General features: G+C 36.2%; 2 protein-coding genes across 3 annotated transcripts; both read right to left on the bottom strand.

The window, feature by feature from the left end:
* Positions 1-591: 591 nt before the first annotated feature.
* On the bottom strand, positions 592-8,887 carry LOC116769938 (uncharacterized). 2 transcript variants are annotated; one of them, XM_061527853.1, is made up of 13 exons: positions 8,471-8,887; positions 8,169-8,327; positions 7,861-7,973; positions 7,555-7,699; positions 6,933-7,145; positions 5,937-6,066; positions 2,859-2,974; positions 2,328-2,525; positions 1,865-2,051; positions 1,493-1,608; positions 1,247-1,429; positions 929-1,033; positions 592-763 (listed from the first exon to the last, which is right to left on the bottom strand). In XM_061527853.1, exons 1-13 carry the CDS (start codon positions 8,537-8,539, stop codon positions 665-667), a joined length of 1,833 nt encoding a protein of 610 aa, XP_061383837.1. In that variant the 5' UTR covers positions 8,540-8,887; the 3' UTR covers positions 592-664. The 2 variants fall into 2 exon arrangements, with proteins under 2 accessions (XP_061383837.1, XP_061383838.1); XM_061527854.1 differs by lacking the exons at positions 6,933-7,145; positions 7,555-7,699; positions 7,861-7,973; positions 8,169-8,327; positions 8,471-8,887 and adding an exon at positions 6,166-6,906.
* Positions 8,888-10,429: 1,542 nt separating this feature from the next.
* On the bottom strand, positions 10,430-17,993 carry LOC116769930 (arginine-glutamic acid dipeptide repeats protein). Its single transcript, XM_032661145.2, has one exon. The coding sequence runs from the start codon at positions 17,618-17,620 to the stop codon at positions 12,125-12,127; it is 5,496 nt and encodes a 1,831-aa protein (XP_032517036.1). The 5' UTR covers positions 17,621-17,993; the 3' UTR covers positions 10,430-12,124.
* Positions 17,994-18,125: the final 132 nt, after the last annotated feature.

Genomic DNA, 18,125 nt, shown 5'->3' with positions numbered 1-18,125 from the left:
CTCGACCACAAACCCTCAAAAAATCCATCTAAAAAAAATCTCAATAAAAAATATGCATATGCACAGAGCGTAGAGGACAGTTCTGAGGATTTGCACCAGAAGAAGCAAGAGACTCCAACTTCAGACCTTGGCGCCCCCCCGAATTTGTCGCCCTGGGCCATCGCCCCATCACGCCCCCCCCTAACGCCGGCACTGGCACAAATTATTTGTTAACCCGTTATTACACATAAAATTAATTAAAAACAATATCAGTTACTATTCCAAGTTTAATAACAAATAAATTATCAAGATTTCCTTCCCAGGGAGTGATCATGTAGATTCTTCTCATTTTTATTCTACATATTTTATTGGGGTCAATGATTATCTTTCATTCTAATATTATAAAAAATCGCCTTTATGAATTTTATTAATTGGTATTAACGCTTATATCCTTTTACACGTCTGACTAAATAAACTGAGTCTTGCTAAGATAAAACAAAATTTTACAAACAATCAATGCCCCAGTTTCTTTTAACTTTCAAGTTAGTTGTTATATTAGTTAAGTGTTAATCTAAATCGGAGTTCATTATAGTAAAATTAAAATAAAACAACAAGTGTAAATTTATATGTATTAAGTACAAAATTCTAAATTATTGTTACAAATAAATATTACAAAATTATCTATCTATCGCGTTCTGATAGTGTTGAGAATTTCTACGAGTCCTTTGTGGACTTTCAACGAGGCCAGTTTTGTGTCTATCATAGTGAAGTCACTTAACTCCATCTGTAAATAGATAGTTTAAATTTAGACGATAAGTTTGAATTCTTTTTAAATATATCAGGAGATGACATCTAGAAGATATGTCATTGCGTTTAACGTTTTTCAGCATCCTTTAAAATAACGATTATGTTTTGGCGCCTCAAGATTGGTTTTTATTTTAATACAAACCCCATCGGGTGGGTCTTTGTCTCTGGCCTGGAAGCGTCCGTACATTCTTTCACAGATGGCGCAAAGACCGCACCATGTTCGGTATTTTAAAGTGTCTTTTTCCGTCTGTTAACAGATTAAATAAAATAAATAAACATATTGGTTTGGGTACAATTACAGAACTAAAACATAGTGATTTTTACAATAATACAAAACGCGCAGTACCTCCCAAAATATTATTTTTATTAAGAATCAGATTTTATTACGTTGATAATAAGCATTTTTTGTAAGACTTTCTGAAATAAAGCAAAAGAAAAAAACACAAAAATAATATTTCACCTGCGCGTCACCACCTTCCGGGGAATGTTGTCCGTGACCATTGTCCATGAGTGTGAGCTTCACCTCGTCAGGGATGTTTTCATCTTCTTTATATTGCTCCCATTCCATAATCTCTTGGAACTCTTTCGCTTGTTCAGCCGACAGTATTCCGCCCATCATCAATATTAAACCCTCTTCTATATGCTGAAATTATAAAACAATAAGAAAAAAAAATCGATATATTTGAAAAACATAGTTCTAACCAACCTTTATGGGCATCCTATATCCCTTTGGTCTGAACTTCCTTATGACAGTGAGGTAGAGCAATTGCTTCGATTTCTTTATTGTTACGAATCTAGCAGCATAATTCATGGGCGCTAAAGCTGAAAACGACAAAGTTAGCTTAAATTTAAATAAATAAAATATATAGATTAGACACTGTCGGTGAATAAAGTAATATGGTACTAAAAATCGATAATATGCCGTACAACGTAGGACCATAACTAACAAATATTTAAAAATATATCATTCATTCAATCATAGTATATGGAGGGAAATATTCTATAACGTTTCAACGACCTCAAGTATTGTAGGATGACAAGAAATACTAGTAAATTTTAAACTTTCAAAAATATTTACTCTCGAGGGCATTAGAATCAATTGGTAATCCAAATTGGGCATTCTGTCTTGAGAAAACCCTCGGTATATGTAACCAGTCGCCCAGACTGAGCGGAGGAACGCGGAGTTCGCGGACTAGTTGAGACATTTCCTGGGTTAGGACCCGTTCAGGACGAGTGCGTAGAGCTTCACGAAGAACGTATCGGCGCTGAGAACACATTTTATGTTAAGACTTTACAATATAATTATTCACATACATGGGAAATGTATAATGTTAATCACGTTTGATGGTCTTGAAGTATGAATCGACATTTAGACTATTTAAGTTCGCAGTGGAATTCGAAAATTAAATAGATAAAAAAATTTAGGCATAACTTAATTTGCAGCATTTTTTGCAATCTTTGGCATATAGAGCACAGTTTTAATTACGATTTAAAGGTATAATGTATTTTTGTTTGCATGTAGTTGGAAAGTTAAAATCAACCTTTGTGTCAAACTCAGTTTCAATAGCGTCTTCGTCGACTTCTCTGTGCAAATACTTCAAGATGTCGTCGTCCAAAAACGAATCTGTCTTCCTATCAGGACCAGTTCTGATCACTGGTAGGATAACATCTTCGTCATTTACAGCAGCTATCGAGCCTCGTGAACTTGGATTATTGGAATCAGTTCCTATTCCAGCAACCTGAGGAAAGAACATTATTTTTAAAGTTACATAAAATTTGTTAAAATTCTTGAATTATAATAGATTCGAGGATTACATTTATAAATTTATTGGATCTTCCTTTATAATCTTCAAGAAATTGATAACAAGAATCGTTGATATAAACTAATTATTGCAATTAAAGAACATAGCTTTACAGAAGTCTTGACTGGGCTTAGTATTTTATAACAAATGTAATAGAATTTAAGAGGTTTTTACACAAAACTAATTTCATTAAAGTACGACTGATATATTAAGTAGTAAATAAAATATGTTATTTTCAACAAAGATCCATGAGTAATGTTCATAAATGACCTGTGTTTCTGGATCCTGTTGTGCTTGTGCGGCCAATCCTGCCGAAGTTAGCCGGTCGCTGCCCGTGGCACGACCCTTCCGTCTTCGTTTACCTCGCCTTCTTACTTCGCCACTACCTATAAAGAATCACACCTCTAACTAATAGATATTCTTAGTGATTATATTAATTTTTAAATATTTTCAGTAATAAAAACATAAGGTAATCAACTGTTTATGATTGAATCTAACGCAGTGTACACTCATAGTATAATTTCAAATGTTTTAATGTACTTGGAAAACGATAAAAATAATAATTAAAAAAACATCCAATGTATTGATACATTATTTTTTTATAGAGCTAGAACTATTGAGTTTTTTTTTTAAAGGGAATGACTAATGACAACACTGGTCAACAAAACAGAAAAAGTTTTGTGTTTCCTTTGATGTTTTTCTTGTTTCTATGTCAAAATGACGCATATTTTTTAAATTTGGCAACATTTTTTCTCTAACAGCCTTTGTTTTTGAGTTACAGCTAATTTCCCGCCTTTACTACTTTCATCTACATTTGCGACTTTTATTCGACACTGTTTTCGATATGGCTTCGTTAAGAAGATGTTGTGTGCTTAATAATCCCGACTCTCTTTGCTATATTTGTGGTGAATATATATTTGCAAAGTATCGAAAACCTATATCGGACTTTGTGAAAACTGCGTATCATCAATACTTTAAATTAAAATTGTGTAATCATGACAAGCCGTGGGTTCCTCAGATTGTATGCCAAAAATGGGATTAAAAAAGTACCAACCTTGTGAATGGCGTCTTTTCATAGATAGCAGCAAAAGAAGTTTAAAGTGTGTTTTGTTAACAACGGCAATAGGTACGGATCTATACCTATAGCACATTCAGTGACTTTAAAAGTAAAATACTCAAATATTGCTAAGGTTATAGAAAAAATTAAGTTTGAAGATCACAAATGGTTAATTCGTGTTGATCTAAAAATGGTTAACTTTCTTTTGGGTCAACAGGGGGATATACGAAATTCGCTTGTTTCATCTGTCTCCGGGACAGCCGTGATAAAAAACGCCATTGGTCACAAAAAGTCCGGCCAGTACGGGAAGAGCTAAAAGTTGGTATCAAAAATGTAATAAACACGCCTTTAATTAGCCGAGATCGCATCATACTTCCACCACTTCATATTAAACTCGGCATAATGAAGCAGTTTGGGAAAGCGCTTGATAAAAGTAGGGAATGTTTTAATTTTCTTTCAAGCAAGGTTCCAGGATTAAGTATAGAAAAATTTAAAGCAGGCATTTTTGATGGGCCACAGATTAGGCAACTCGTGAAAGATTCTAATTTTGTCAAATCAATGACTAAAGTCGAATCCAAAGCTAGGAATTCATTTGTTTTAGTTATGAGTAATTTCTTAGGCTAACGACTACGTGGAGTTTGATGAGGCCATGCTATCGAATTTAAAAGAACTAGGGTGCAACATGAGCATAAAAATCCACTTCCTGCACTCGCATTCAGACCGATTTCCACAAAATCTGGGTGATTACAGTGAAGAGCAGGATGAAAGATTCCACCAGGATCTTCGGACAATGGAAGAGCGTTATCAGGGGCGGTGGGACTCACGAGATCTACCTGAAGTCGTTCATTCAAGGAAATCATATAAAAGATCCTTTCATTGTATTTAATAAAAAAAAAACATTATGTAAAAAATATTAATTTTCTGTATGTTTTGTCAAAATAATAAAACTGTATATTTCAAAAAGTAAAGCTGTTAGCAATCTTCTAGTATTTTTGTTCATATTCAGGGACATAGAAACACCTAATAACAGAGAAAAAAAATAAAGGAAACAAAACTTGTGTTGAGCAGTGTAATTGTTACAATTAGTTTATTGCACAGTCAAGAGAAAAAACAATAAAGTGAAAAAAAAAAAACACAATATTACTGGTATACTAAGGTAATTGGCGTAACGAATCCGACGTAGAGTATCGACTAAGGATATTATAACCATTGACATGGAGGAAAATATTCTTACTTACTTTCAGGCTTTTCCTTATGTCCTACAGAGATATAAAAATATTTTTCTTTGTGGAACTATTATATTAAACACAGATTTATACTTCCAAAAGAGAAAACACGAGACTCCGAAAAAAGTGAGCTTTATCAATATCGTATATGAACTCAAACTCTTGAATCGGATACATATGTCAAATAAGTGATATACATGAGAGTCTGGGGGCTGAACATTTACTACCGGGCATAACAATCGATTCAGATCTTCACAGTCAACAAATAAAGTGTATTAAACAGATAAAAAATGTAAATAAAAATAGAATAAATGTTAGAAATTGACCGAGAGGAAAGGGTTGTATTTTCGTTATTCATCTTCGTCTTCTATAGTCCTTAATCCTATCCTCAGTTTTTCACACGCTTAGGTACATCAAGAAAGGACCGTAAAGACTACTCGTAGCATTTTTTTTTTGACAATATAATAAATATTGATTACAATAGTTTGTCATACCTATCAGGGTAGATATAAATGTTGATAGAATTGCTTAAACATTGTTGAGTTTGTCTTAGTTTAACTTGGCTTTTAGCAAAATAAAAAAGCTAAAGTAAATTGTGTGTCTTCACAAGAAAGAGAGTGTGATTTATTGACTTGAAAACAACTGGCTATTAAACAGAAGAGGAAATTCAAGGGCCTATTAAAAAAAAAACCATAGAAGGTAATTTAAAGCAACTTATAAGTCTATTAAGAACAGATATGAAACACCGTTATAAAACTCTATTATAAAATAAACATATATTATTCATAGTTATTTAGGTCCTTTCCTTAAAATATCACTAGCGTTGGTAATAGAACGGACGTCTATTATAGCAGAGTTTAAAAACAAATGAGAAAGATAATGAAAGATTAAATTTAGTTGAAAAATAAACTCCTTTTAAATACCACTTTATCTAACATTTTAGATTAAAGAAGTAGAATTAAAACTTGTAGTTATCCTAGAAGAAATAAGATATCGTTTTTTGGCAAAGTAATTAAATCACCATGTTTTATGACACATGGCTGATAATAACGATATTTCGCTTACCACCATCATCCGGAAGTGCCATTTGTTCGCTTCCCTCGCCATCCTTGTCGTCTTTTGACCTCTGAGAAGCTGGGGTCTCACCTTTTTTACTTTTTATTGTTTTACCCAGATTTAACGCTTTTAGTTGACACTGCAACATAAATAAATATATAAAAATACAAAAATAAAAAAACTTAAGATATAATGTATAAAGATTTTCTTGTATTCTCATCATAAATCCTTTCGCTACCTCGAGCTTTTTGAAGAAGTCGTTGCTATCATATGCAATTATTTTATCTTTTTTGTTATTGTTTTTGGTAATTTTTATTGAAGGTATTTTGTTTCTTTCCACACGTTCACTGTTGCCCCAAGTACTCATCGACAAAGCTATGTGAGAAGCGCCTCGTCTTCCATGTTTGGGGGAATAATTAATTATTATTCTAGACACATGCATGAGAGCACAATCACATGGCGTTGTCAAAATAACCGGAGGAATAGAGAAAGGTGTTGCAATAACTCCTTTAAATTTATCCCTTGAACTGTTACATTGTCTCTTTTTCTTTTTCTCTTCACAACTTTTTTCTTTATGTTTTTGTTTTCTAATTTGCAACATTTTCGTTTTGGATATAAGAAATGGCAACATTGCGTTTAAGCACACAACCTTTCTTTATTGTATACGAGTGTAGCAAAATGAAAGTTGTATTATCAGCGTTAGCGTCAGTCACATATTGATTAGCACTTATCAGTTGTGAAATAATAACTAACTTTCCACGGTCTAATAATTCTTGGAGAAGGTAATAAAAATAGTGGCGTATGTTACACACATCATTAAAAGTAAAATAAAAACGTTTGAATGCCGTTCAGATTACAGCCAGCTGTATCTAATATGGAAGGAAACATTTATTTGCAATGACCGAGAAAATATTATAAAAATTAACTTTTACTCCCTTAAAGTAGCGCAATTTTTTGTGTTCAGGCACGAAATACTTGTGTCCCAAAATTATAAAATATACTCACCTTCTTAACAGTCCTGACACTGACCGGTTCCTTAAGTGTCCGTTTGGACAATACCAGTGGCGAAGCAAGAGGTGGCAACTGTTCACATTGCCCGTTGACAAGTCTCGTGTGGGCGCTGGTGGATAGATTTAGTGAGGGAAGGGACCTCTCGTTGGCACTAGGGGTATGTCCCGTCATATCTGATGTAGTGTAACCGTGGTAGTACAGGGTTTCCTGAAATAAATTTCCATCTTATTGATATAGTTGGAAATACGGCCTACTTTTCATGTTTAGCAATTTCACTAGTTTTCATTTCAAAATTCAAGTCTGGTTATAATTTTAATACGAAATACTATTAAACAAGTAATTTAAATAATTGTGTTAAATTTAAATGTGCATTCGCAACACCCCTTATATTGCAGATGTCCATGGACGACAGTATCGACTTTCCATCAGGTAGGCGGTCTGCTCGTTTGCTCCTTTTTCCATAAAAAAAAATGTAGTAATAACGAGAACTTTGAAAGTTCCGGGAATTACAAGATATTTTGCTAATCATTATAAGTTACAGAGAAGTTTCTCAATTCGTAAATATTTATTTCTACCCTTCAAATCTAAAAAAAATAGATTACCAAATGGCACTAACCTGACTGTGGCTTCGTCTTAAGTCCAGCACTATAGTAGTCCTCTGATTTGGCTGATCGGGTGTCAGACATCGACGAGAGCCACGAGACTTGCCACTGGCCAGTGTTGGTGCTGGTGTCAGGGGCCGAGAATCCGTTTCTGCATACCTTGAACATATTGAAAATGGAGCATGAAATTTTTGTTCCCCTGCAAATAGCTTAATTTTCAGGCCATATCATATTAAAGGCATGTAGTAGTATTTTTTGCAAAGGGAATGTATATTGTTAAAATATATATATATATATAAGACAGGCGTGTCTATGTATACCTTCGGAACATATCTTCTGTGACAATGTCGTGAGGTGTTCTGTTTTTTTCATTATCACCATTTTGAAACTTGGATAAATCTTCTTGAAAATAATGCGCCTTTCCCTCCAGGACCTGAATTTGTGAATGAGCTGAGTATTATCAAAGAAATTGAAAGTTGCCTGATAAAAGCCCTTTCATTATCCTTTGAGATAGCTTTACCACAACACACTAATACCCACAATTATAAGGACTTTAACGAACTTACAATATTTATAGGATTTGTATCCTATTTAAGATTATTCTTTTTCATCAGTAGTGATACTTTACCCAAGCATCTTTGGCACGTTTGACAAATTCCTTAGCATCGGTATCAGCTGGGTGGTTGCATAGCACGGAGCAGGCATGAGAGAAGGGATTGTACAGAGCGGCGTAGGGTCGCAGCATGAATGGCGCTGAAGTCACCTCGCATCGTAGTTCAAGATTATTCTGAGACAATAATCCAAGTTTAACATTACATTCTTATGGTTCAAGCTTGATGAAAATAATTCAGGTTATGTTTAGTCTGCAAATTATCTCCCAATCTTACATATGATTTAAATTTTATTAGTAACGAATAACATAAATATTACCTTATGTTTAGGTATGTTTTGTTTTTGGCTTACACTGGCCAATAGACCCGTATTACTTGTCAATCCCATAATATCCTCATTAATAGTATTCTGTTATGACAAATATCGACCAATCAATCGCTTGGTAACATAGAATAGAAAAATACTATAAACAAGCAACAATGTGGTATAAAATCACCAAATAAGTATTTGACAGCTGCCTAGTTCTTTTTCTGATTAGATGAATTATTTAACCTTTTTTAAATCTTAAATCTTTTTTAAACACTAATCATCATAATGATAGCGGTTTGTAGTCTTGTGAATTAATCTTACACCACATATATGTAAGCTTATGATAAGGCGCTGCAAATAAATCTAATATGTATATCAGCGAACGCAATCTACAAATATGATTTCGTATTTGCATTTTTGTTACTTTTCGGCAGATAGGGCAAGCACCTTGAGGTTTAAGCTCATGTAAATGAAGAAAGTGTGGTTTGTTTTTATGAAAGCATAGGTACAAGTCAAACAATTTTTTTTCTATTATAGGTATTTAATTTAGGCAAATTTTGTGACTATTATTTTATATAGGGACTGCAATCGCGTTTTAAAACTTAATATTTGGTAAATGTCAGTAATAATAGAAAAAATTAGAAGCGAAGTCGGACTAAAAATTTTAATAATATTCCGCTTTTTATAGTGTGGACTATGGAAAACATGGACAGAATAATTGAGATGATAAAATTTCTTTCAAAACTTTTTCCAATATGTATTTAAATAATTAATTTTAATAGACAAAACTATTTAATGAGTAAGCATTTTAATTATTAAAATACTACGCAGTCTGCTGTGCGGCTCGAGTCGAGTTCCTTTAACTTCACCCCCACTCTTCATATGGCTGTAACGCGACATGCTATGGTTGGGCACAACATTCAGGTGATGCATTAAGAGTTGCATTATACAGAGTAATTTGTATTAACGTAGAAAAAATTTAGTGTTCATCAATACATATTATAAAACAAAGTCGGTCGCCACGTCTGTCTGTCTGTCTGTTCGCGGTAAACCGAAAAACTACTGGACCTATTATATATCAAACAGTTATCACCACTCGACAGCGTAATTTTCGAGGAAGGTTTTAGTATATAAGTTAATGTATTTACTTTATTGTACATTAACGATATTTGTTAAAGATATCGGGAAAATATGAGCCGTCCGAGAGCTTTCAACGAAAACGCTGCCTAAACTCTTTGAGATTTAACAAAATAATATATGGTGGAATTGTGTATCTTATATAGGTCTACAGAAATGTCCGCGGTGGCATATGTCTATACCTTAAGGATAACATACAATCACATACATATCCAATTTAAAATTTAATAATTTGCATTCCTAAAGCGTTTATTGGAAAGCTATTTACATAAATATGGTATTAAGTCTTATTAGAATAAATTACTTCGTTTTCAAGATTACATCACTATCTGTAAATTACTTTTTGAATCATTTAAATTTGCCCCCCCCCCTTTGAATGTTCTCATAATATAAATTTAATAATTCTCAAAACTAAATAGGCTATTTAATATTTTTTGTAAAGAATCCGTGCGAAGCCGGGGCTGATTCCTAGTCTTCAATATAAAGAAATAGCTGCAAACTTATAAAGGGAATAAGATAAGGTTGCGAGAATAGAATCAGTACAGAAGTGGTGTTTGTGTGGAATAGGTAATTAGCTTATGTCTTACTATTTACTAAATATTAGTATCAAACAATTATCAGAGATGGAAAACAGTTTTTCCATCTCAGTATTATTTTAAACACGCAATACAACTAATGAGTTAATTAAATTCATATAGTCACTAATTTAGGCCAGTTATTTGTCATGCCATATGGACATTACGTTATTGTACATTAATACGAATAATAAAAGAAAAATAAAAACAAAGCAAAATATTTAGTAAATAATATAGAACAACAGAAACGACGTAATGAAATTTTTCACATATATTATTCAAAAAAATTTACACAAAAGCACTAAGACATCCATTTAAACTTATTGTCTAATAAAATGAAGTTATAATCCGACACGCGACCTCTTAATTAAAAAGATATATTTTTTTCTCTAAAAAAAATAATCATCTCAGAAACACGGCATTATCGACGTAACACCTACCAAGCGATTGTGAACATTATTATTTAATATCCTAAATTTAATCCATCACTAACAATATCTATTTATTACAATGTTTATTTTACATTACGGTGCATTAAAAACTTTTTTTTAAATGTCATAGTGTGGTACTATTATAATTTACAAAACAACCGAACTATATCCAGCACACAAACAAAAATAATGGTTCAGAACCGTTAATTTTTCGCTCAAATGTCGTCAGCTGATTTTATAGCGAAATAGAATTAAGTAGCTAGTGAGACTGGTACAACTATAGTATATAAAATATTTTATAAGTCATTATAAAGAACGCCGAGAATATTTTTCATTTCACTCGTCGTGAAATACTGAGCCAGCGAATACTTTGTACTTAATATAAACGGCCGTAAACTCGCCGTAAAACTAATGGTGTCGTACTATAACCGATTGCTGCAACACTGAAACACTATGATTTTAGTCCGATGTGTTAAGTGGGAGTTTACTATTAATTTCTATATAATTTAGACTCTGTTATTCAAATCACTTCCGGATTGATATACTCGTGTATAACTAAATAACTAACTATATTTACAACTAAACTATACAATAATTTATTTTTTTACGATAATGAATATTCATTAGATACATACAATATTTTATAATTGCCAGTCGTAACACAGATTAATTACAATAATAGAGCTCTTTACGTCTTAAAAAAATATATAGCTATCATTAACGTCCGTCCGAGCTCGCGTAAACCAAGGTCGTATATACACCTTTCCCATATATCAGACTGATAAACTATTGCGATCCGTCAACTAAACGCTCCGAACACAACTAGTTTGAGATAACATTGATATGTCGTTACAGCTACACTTTATAGACGAATGTGAACTTGTAAAAAATCGGAATATATTAGCAATTTCATACGATATATTATTATAATTTAATTGTCTACAAAGTGATTTAGAAGAAATCTCTTATAATTCGCTCACGATCCCCACGTTAATAACAAGTACATAAAAAGGCAAGTCGATAAGAAGGCAAGTCAGTTAGACCCTACTTTAATTTTTTCCTTATTTTTTTTTTTTAATAAGTATGTACAAGAAATATTTATTATGTCATGAATATAAGCAGTTTAACCCTTAACTTAGTCAGTGGTCCATTCGCAAGAATGTCAACCAGCACCCTTAATGTTTATAATTAAAATATAAAACAATAATTTAGACTAACAGCACTCACTCTATGTAAAATTGTGTGACTTCATCTCGTTCTCTACAAATAGAATTTAATTATGACTAGTCGTTATGAAATAAATTTGAGCATGGAACCAAGCGACATGACCATGCGACTATAAAAATATTATAAAAAAAAAACTTAAATAATTAAGTTATAAATATAAATTACAATTACTATCGTCACACGTAAAAAAACCGTTCTGTTGCATCGTTCCGTAGCACTAGCACTCAAGTATGTAACACCTCTCTTCACTCGATCACCACTACGGCGTCGTCGGGCGGGAGGCGTGCGGAACCCTACGGTCGCGAGGCGCGCGCTGCCTCCTCCAACGCCCGAACTTTCAATTCACGTTCCCGCTGCTGTCGCAGGAAGTCCTCGTGGTGGAGGAAGCCACGCTCGCGCTCCAACAACAACTGTCTCTGCAGCTGTTCATGAGCTGCCGCCTGATGCGCCAGTTGCTCGGCGTACGGCCTACCTAGCAGGTCTGGATGTGGAAGCGGTCTGTAGGGACCTCCCCCACCCAGACCGAGACTAAGGGCATCTTGCTGCGCCTGGGCAGCTTGTTGTCCTGGGTGTAGATGTAAATGCGTATGGGAGTGTGCATGGGTGTGTGCGTGAGTGTGCGCGTGATACTCCGGATTGATTCCTGCCATCTGCAATCGCACCATCGGGTCCGCCGCGAGCGCTAGTCTCTCCGCTGCCTCCAGTTGCGCGGCCGCTACTCCAGGATGTGGGTGATGCGGGTGATGTGAAGGAGCACCCGTCACCGGCACTGATTGTGGCGGTCCTCCCGCTCCGGCCGGAGGTATACCGAGTCGTTCTAACCTTTCTCTTTCTAGTTGAGACAGGGCAGCGGGCCCGTGCCCCGGCGGGTATAATCCAAACTGGACAGGAATAGCTCCTTGAGGTGGCGGAGGTGGCATTCCATACCTTCTGTGCATTTCTAACCAGTGGGGATCGATGGCTCTCGGGCCGACGTTATTTTTTAATAATTCTTCTTTCAGTCGATCGTTCAGTTCACGTTCTCGCAGTTCTCGTATTTCTCTGTCCCGTTTTTCTCTTTCTAAATGTTCAAGTTCAAGCCGTTCTCGAGCCCCGGCAGCCCCATACATAGAACTTAATTGATACTGAAGCATCGGGTCCATACAATGCCGCGGAATATTTCCTGGACTGAACCCAGCATGAGGTCGCGCATATTCAGATAACTGTCGTAATGCCGGAGTGTCTGGATATCCAGGTGGTCTTGGAAATCTATCATAGGGAGATGTGATCGTTTCGATAGCACCTCTTGACGGCGGTTTTGTTTCTGGTTTTTCAGGTGTAGCGATCTTTCTGTGCGCTTGTTGAGCAATTTTTTCTCTCTCTTCTCTATCTCTTTCTGCTTGCTTTCTAAGTCTCTCTTCCCTCTTGCGGGCAAGTTTAGACTCTGGTACAGGTTTAAATATAAGATCTGTACGCGTACATGAATTGTAGTCACCTCGATTCCAATGCCTTAAGAATATTGCAGATTGTGATCTGTGGCATTCTGTATCCTCTATTTTAGGTTCTGGACTGGGACCATGAGGTATGTGAGCTGGACTTGGAATTTCTTCTTCTTCTGGTTGTGACTGAGTTTCCAATTTAAGTTCTGGATTGTCGTCTGGAATTGGTCTTGGTTGACCACGAAGATGTGGATGACCATGTGGCATCTGGTGCGGAGAACCAGATCTAGCATGCGCCGATTGTAAACTTGCAGCTGCTTGAGCATGTAATCTTAAGCTTTCAATAGAACTAGGTACGGGACCCGGCGGTAAACCGAGGCCTAGTCCTGGATGTCCCATAGAAGGAGGTTGAATCATAAGATGATTAGGGTTGCCTGGAAGCATCTTCGGGTGGTGTCTGAGAAGCATCGAATCAGCCGGTGACAATCGCTCTGGGTGATGAGCGAGATGGTGAGAATGGTGATGTGTATGGTTATTGGTTACATTTACGCTTGAAGACGAACTCGTTGTCTGAGATAAACTTGCCGACAAATGCAGCGGTGAACTTGAATGTGAGCTTGATTTTTGCTGTGTATTTATTTTGTGTTGTATCGACTGCGAAGAACTACTAGAAGTAGAGTGCGATATAGAGAGGGTATGATTGGTACCACCTCCGACGTGGCTGGGTTGCTTTTCTGTGCTCGTGTGTACAGCACTGTGATGGCTGGTTGAGTGATGATGAGTCATAGTTGTTTCATGTAGCTGATGTCTCTCTGTGGTTGAGTTCGGATTTCGAGGATCTTCACTGCTCTCAGATATTTCTCGTAATGACCTTGTTGTAACAGACGAACTTGTACTGTGATGAGCACTTAACATAGTTGTTGATTCAATTGTTGCTGGTTTCACTGGTTCATGTCTTCCTGGTGTACTGGAAGCTGGATGCATTGGTGGGATAGGATGCGGCTGAGGCAAGGGACCATACGGATAGGGATAGGGCATTGAATAACCCGGGTGTGGATGAGCATAGTACGGATGCATTGCATGAGCAGCAGCTGCTGCGGATAGTTGGAATATGGACGACGGATGGAGCAAGGGATGATGAGGATGATGTAATGGTGACGAAAACGGATGTGGTGGATGTCCAGGCTGTTGGCCAGAATGCAATACTGGTCCAGACATTGTTGCTGGTATGGTCAATGGTGTTGGATTCATCAAATTTAGTGCCGAGTGCGATACCGGTGTATTCGGTTGCACCGGAGAAGCTGAAATTTGTCTTGGTTGAGAAGGGCTTGTCATATGCCTCGAAAACGGAGACGTTGTCGCCGATGGATGTGGATGGCCCGGGGTACCATTGTGGCTAGAGTGGCTCTTTATAGGTGTCGGTGTATGTGGACTTTTTACGGGAGGAGCTGTACTTGTAGAATCTGATCCACTTCCTTGACTCGTTGATACTGGTGTTATATGTGGTTGATGCAAGAAATCCTGTTCTTTCTTTATACTTTCAATTCTGGGACCAAGGAATGCACTTTGCATATTAGAATTTTCATTCTGTGGTTGACTTGGTGGTCGACTGTTATTTTCGACACTTGAAATGGACTCTCTGTCTCTTTCTGAACTTAGATGTTGGGCGATAGCACTACCTATAGGGTATCCAGGCACTTTAACTTCTTTAAGTGATTGTAAAGGATCAGACACATTTTGTGTTGACAGATTAGCTGGCATATTATCTGGAACTTCTTGCTTGATTTTAAGATCTTGTGGCATAGATGAGTCATTTTGATTTGATTGTTGGGCAATAAGACTTGTAGCAGAGTGATTATGTGATGGTGGAACTTGTTGCATTAAAGGCGGCATTGATCCAGGCTTATCTAATCCTGGATGCCCAGGATGTCCAGGATGGCCGTACAATGCGGAAGGCATGAATCCATAAGGCCCCACATTAGACCCGCCTCCTACTGATATAAGTGGTCCTGGAGGTAAAAGCCCTGTCATAGATGGTTGACTCAAGGGTGGTGGAGGCATATTTTGAATTGAAACTGGTGTATTTGAGGCTTCGGTAGATCTTACACCAAGATTTTCAGGACGTACAGGCGGAGCGAATAGTGGTTGCCGAAGATTTTGGCCATCATGTTTAGATATTTGTTGGGTTTTTAAGTCTGTAGGTTGTTTATCTTCACTATCAGATTCTTGGGTTTTCATTTCTTGTGTGTTTGCAGGCGATATAGGTTCAGTATTCGTATTGGAAGGATGTTCCATATGAGGAGGTGATGAAGCCCTTTGATTTGTAGGTGATGGACTTATCCTCTGCATAGATTCCAATCTAGGTGTACTGGGTGAATCAACTTTGTTGGCTGCTGATATAGTTGCTGTAAATATTTCAGGTGTGTTTTGATTCTTCATTTCACTTGTTTCATCTCGAGGTTCAAGTTTGATGACAGTTTTTAGTGGATTGATGTGAGGATTATGTTTGTTAGAATCACTAGTGAAGTTTATGTTAGCTGGGTACGAAAATGGCGGCATACCACTTGTGAAATCTTTCGTATTTCTTATAATAGAACTATCCTTTGACATAGTTGCTGGGTTAAAGATGTTATTTGGAGCTCCCTCAATCTTAATATTGTGATTAAGTTTAGGATTATACATGTGGTTATCTTTCACAAAAAAGTTGGTGTTTTCTAAATTAAGTGGTTTGTTTGATTGACTCAAAACATGTCCTGAAAAGTTATGGGAGAGAGTATCTTTTTGGAATTCCTCTTTCTGTAAATTAAGTGATTGGTCATCTGTATCTATCTCTTCCTTTATTTTTATTTTCTCTATAAGCTCTGTAGACATGGGTGTAACTTTAGGTATAATAAGTTCAGTCTTGGGAAACAGTGGCATAGGCCTTGAATCAATGTTTTCTGGAATTTTGTTAGCATTGTTTGAATCTGTTTTAAGATCAAGTGCAGTTCGTTCATCTTTTTCAGAGATAACTTTAAATATTGGAGGCAGTAAGTCTTTTTCTATTTTAATTGCCGGCTCAGGATTGATTTCGGTCTTTATTTGTGGTTCTATACTCTTTACTGCTTGCTCTGCATCTGGTTCTTTATTTTGATCAGTATTTTCTTTGTCTGTTTTACTAAAACTAAAGTCGCAAGCCTCGGCCTCTGGTTCAGCAGCCTCTGATTCATCCATTGCTGGGAAACTGTCATTTGTCAGGCTTTCTGCTGGACTATCAGGAGGTTCGGCTGCTTTCTTTTTCTTCATCTGTACATCACCATCCATAATTCCACCACAACCTTCAGTTTTAGTATCATCTGGAAGACGTTTCTTAACTTTGGAAACATCAACCTTTCCATTAGTTACCTTTTTCTTGGTATCCTTACTCACTGGAGATGAAAGTACTTTCTCAGTAATATTATTATTTGTACTTTGTATATTTGGTTTGCTTATTTTCTTAGCTTTTGTATCATTATCACTTTCATCCTGACCCTTTTTACCATTTGGAGTTGTTTGCTCTTTTGATTTATTTCTTGTTCTCATTCTACTAGGTGAATCATCTGGATTTTCAACCCTAGTATTATCAGGCTTTACTAGATCTCCTGCATCTCGAGAATCGCTGTCATCTTCTGAGTTCTCATCTTCAGTGACTGAACTCATTTCACCAGCTTCTTTTGGATTGGGCGAGGGCCGAGAACCATTGGTGTCAGGCACGGTTGGCGTAGCTTCTGGTGTTTGCTCTTTAGGTGTACCAGCACGAGAATTCCTTGTATTTCTCACACGTCTCAGAGAAGCCTGACGACGTCTCCTATGTGGTCTATTACTACTGGCACCAGGAGTCTTTTTCCATAAATAATAAAACTCTACTAATTCTGCAGTATCTTTGTGTGGTAGTAAATCTTTTTTAATCTTAAAGAAATTCTTACCAAACTGTCTGATACCTTTCACAAAACGTTTTGTTTCTTCTTCAGTCCACTTTTTCTCAATTCCTTTAGGGACGGGACATTTAACAAGAGCTTGTAATGCTCTGCCAGGATCATAACCTGAGTCGTGAAGAACATCTAAAGCATTGATAGTTGTATCATCACGGCTGGCTGCTACACAGCCATCATCTGGGGATCCTCCATCACACATACCGGCAAACGCTGCCATTGAGCGAGCAGCTCTTAAGTACATAACAAGATCCCTGTCTGTTGCTTGAGCAGGTAACCATCGCAACTCTTCGCCACCAGAACAAGGTTCATCGGGTCTAAGTGGACCATTAGTTCGCATATCAGGAAGACAAGCATAGATATCTTTATCTTTGACTGGTTGGTTCGGAGTCACTTGTACTTCCCCCTGATTCTGGGCCATGGTAAAATTAACTACTATATACACTGGGTTGTATTCGTTCACTTCATGATAATAAACACTTTGACTTTTACATAGTGTCCAGCAAAAATATCATACAAACACACTGTAGTCTGTTTTTAGAGCTTTCATCGATGGTTCGTAAAGCAGTAAGTATGCCAATATACATAATTATTGCTTCTAATGGCCACCATTACACGACGCATTGTGCTTCATATTATTGACTAATAGATCACAATTATAAAACAACAAACATTGTCACTCAGTCATATTATATAGATGCTTTTGTTATATCACTTTAATAATAATTTTCACTTATTAATTACTAAATGCTATCTACATGCTACCCTTTTGTTTAGCTTCACCTTTCTTTTGCTCTTGCCATAGACAAATTAATTTCTTTAAAATGGCCGCGACGATAAGAGTTTTTTTTGAAGATATCCATTACACACAGCTGTTTTGAAAAAAAAATTAATTCTATTTTCTTAACTAGTTGTTTGAAAAGGTA

This window comes from Danaus plexippus, assembly GCF_018135715.1.
Source record: "Danaus plexippus chromosome 13 unlocalized genomic scaffold, MEX_DaPlex mxdp_15, whole genome shotgun sequence".
Lineage (NCBI taxonomy): Eukaryota > Metazoa > Arthropoda > Insecta > Lepidoptera > Nymphalidae > Danaus > Danaus plexippus.
This window is presented reverse-complemented; position numbering and strand designations above follow the sequence as displayed.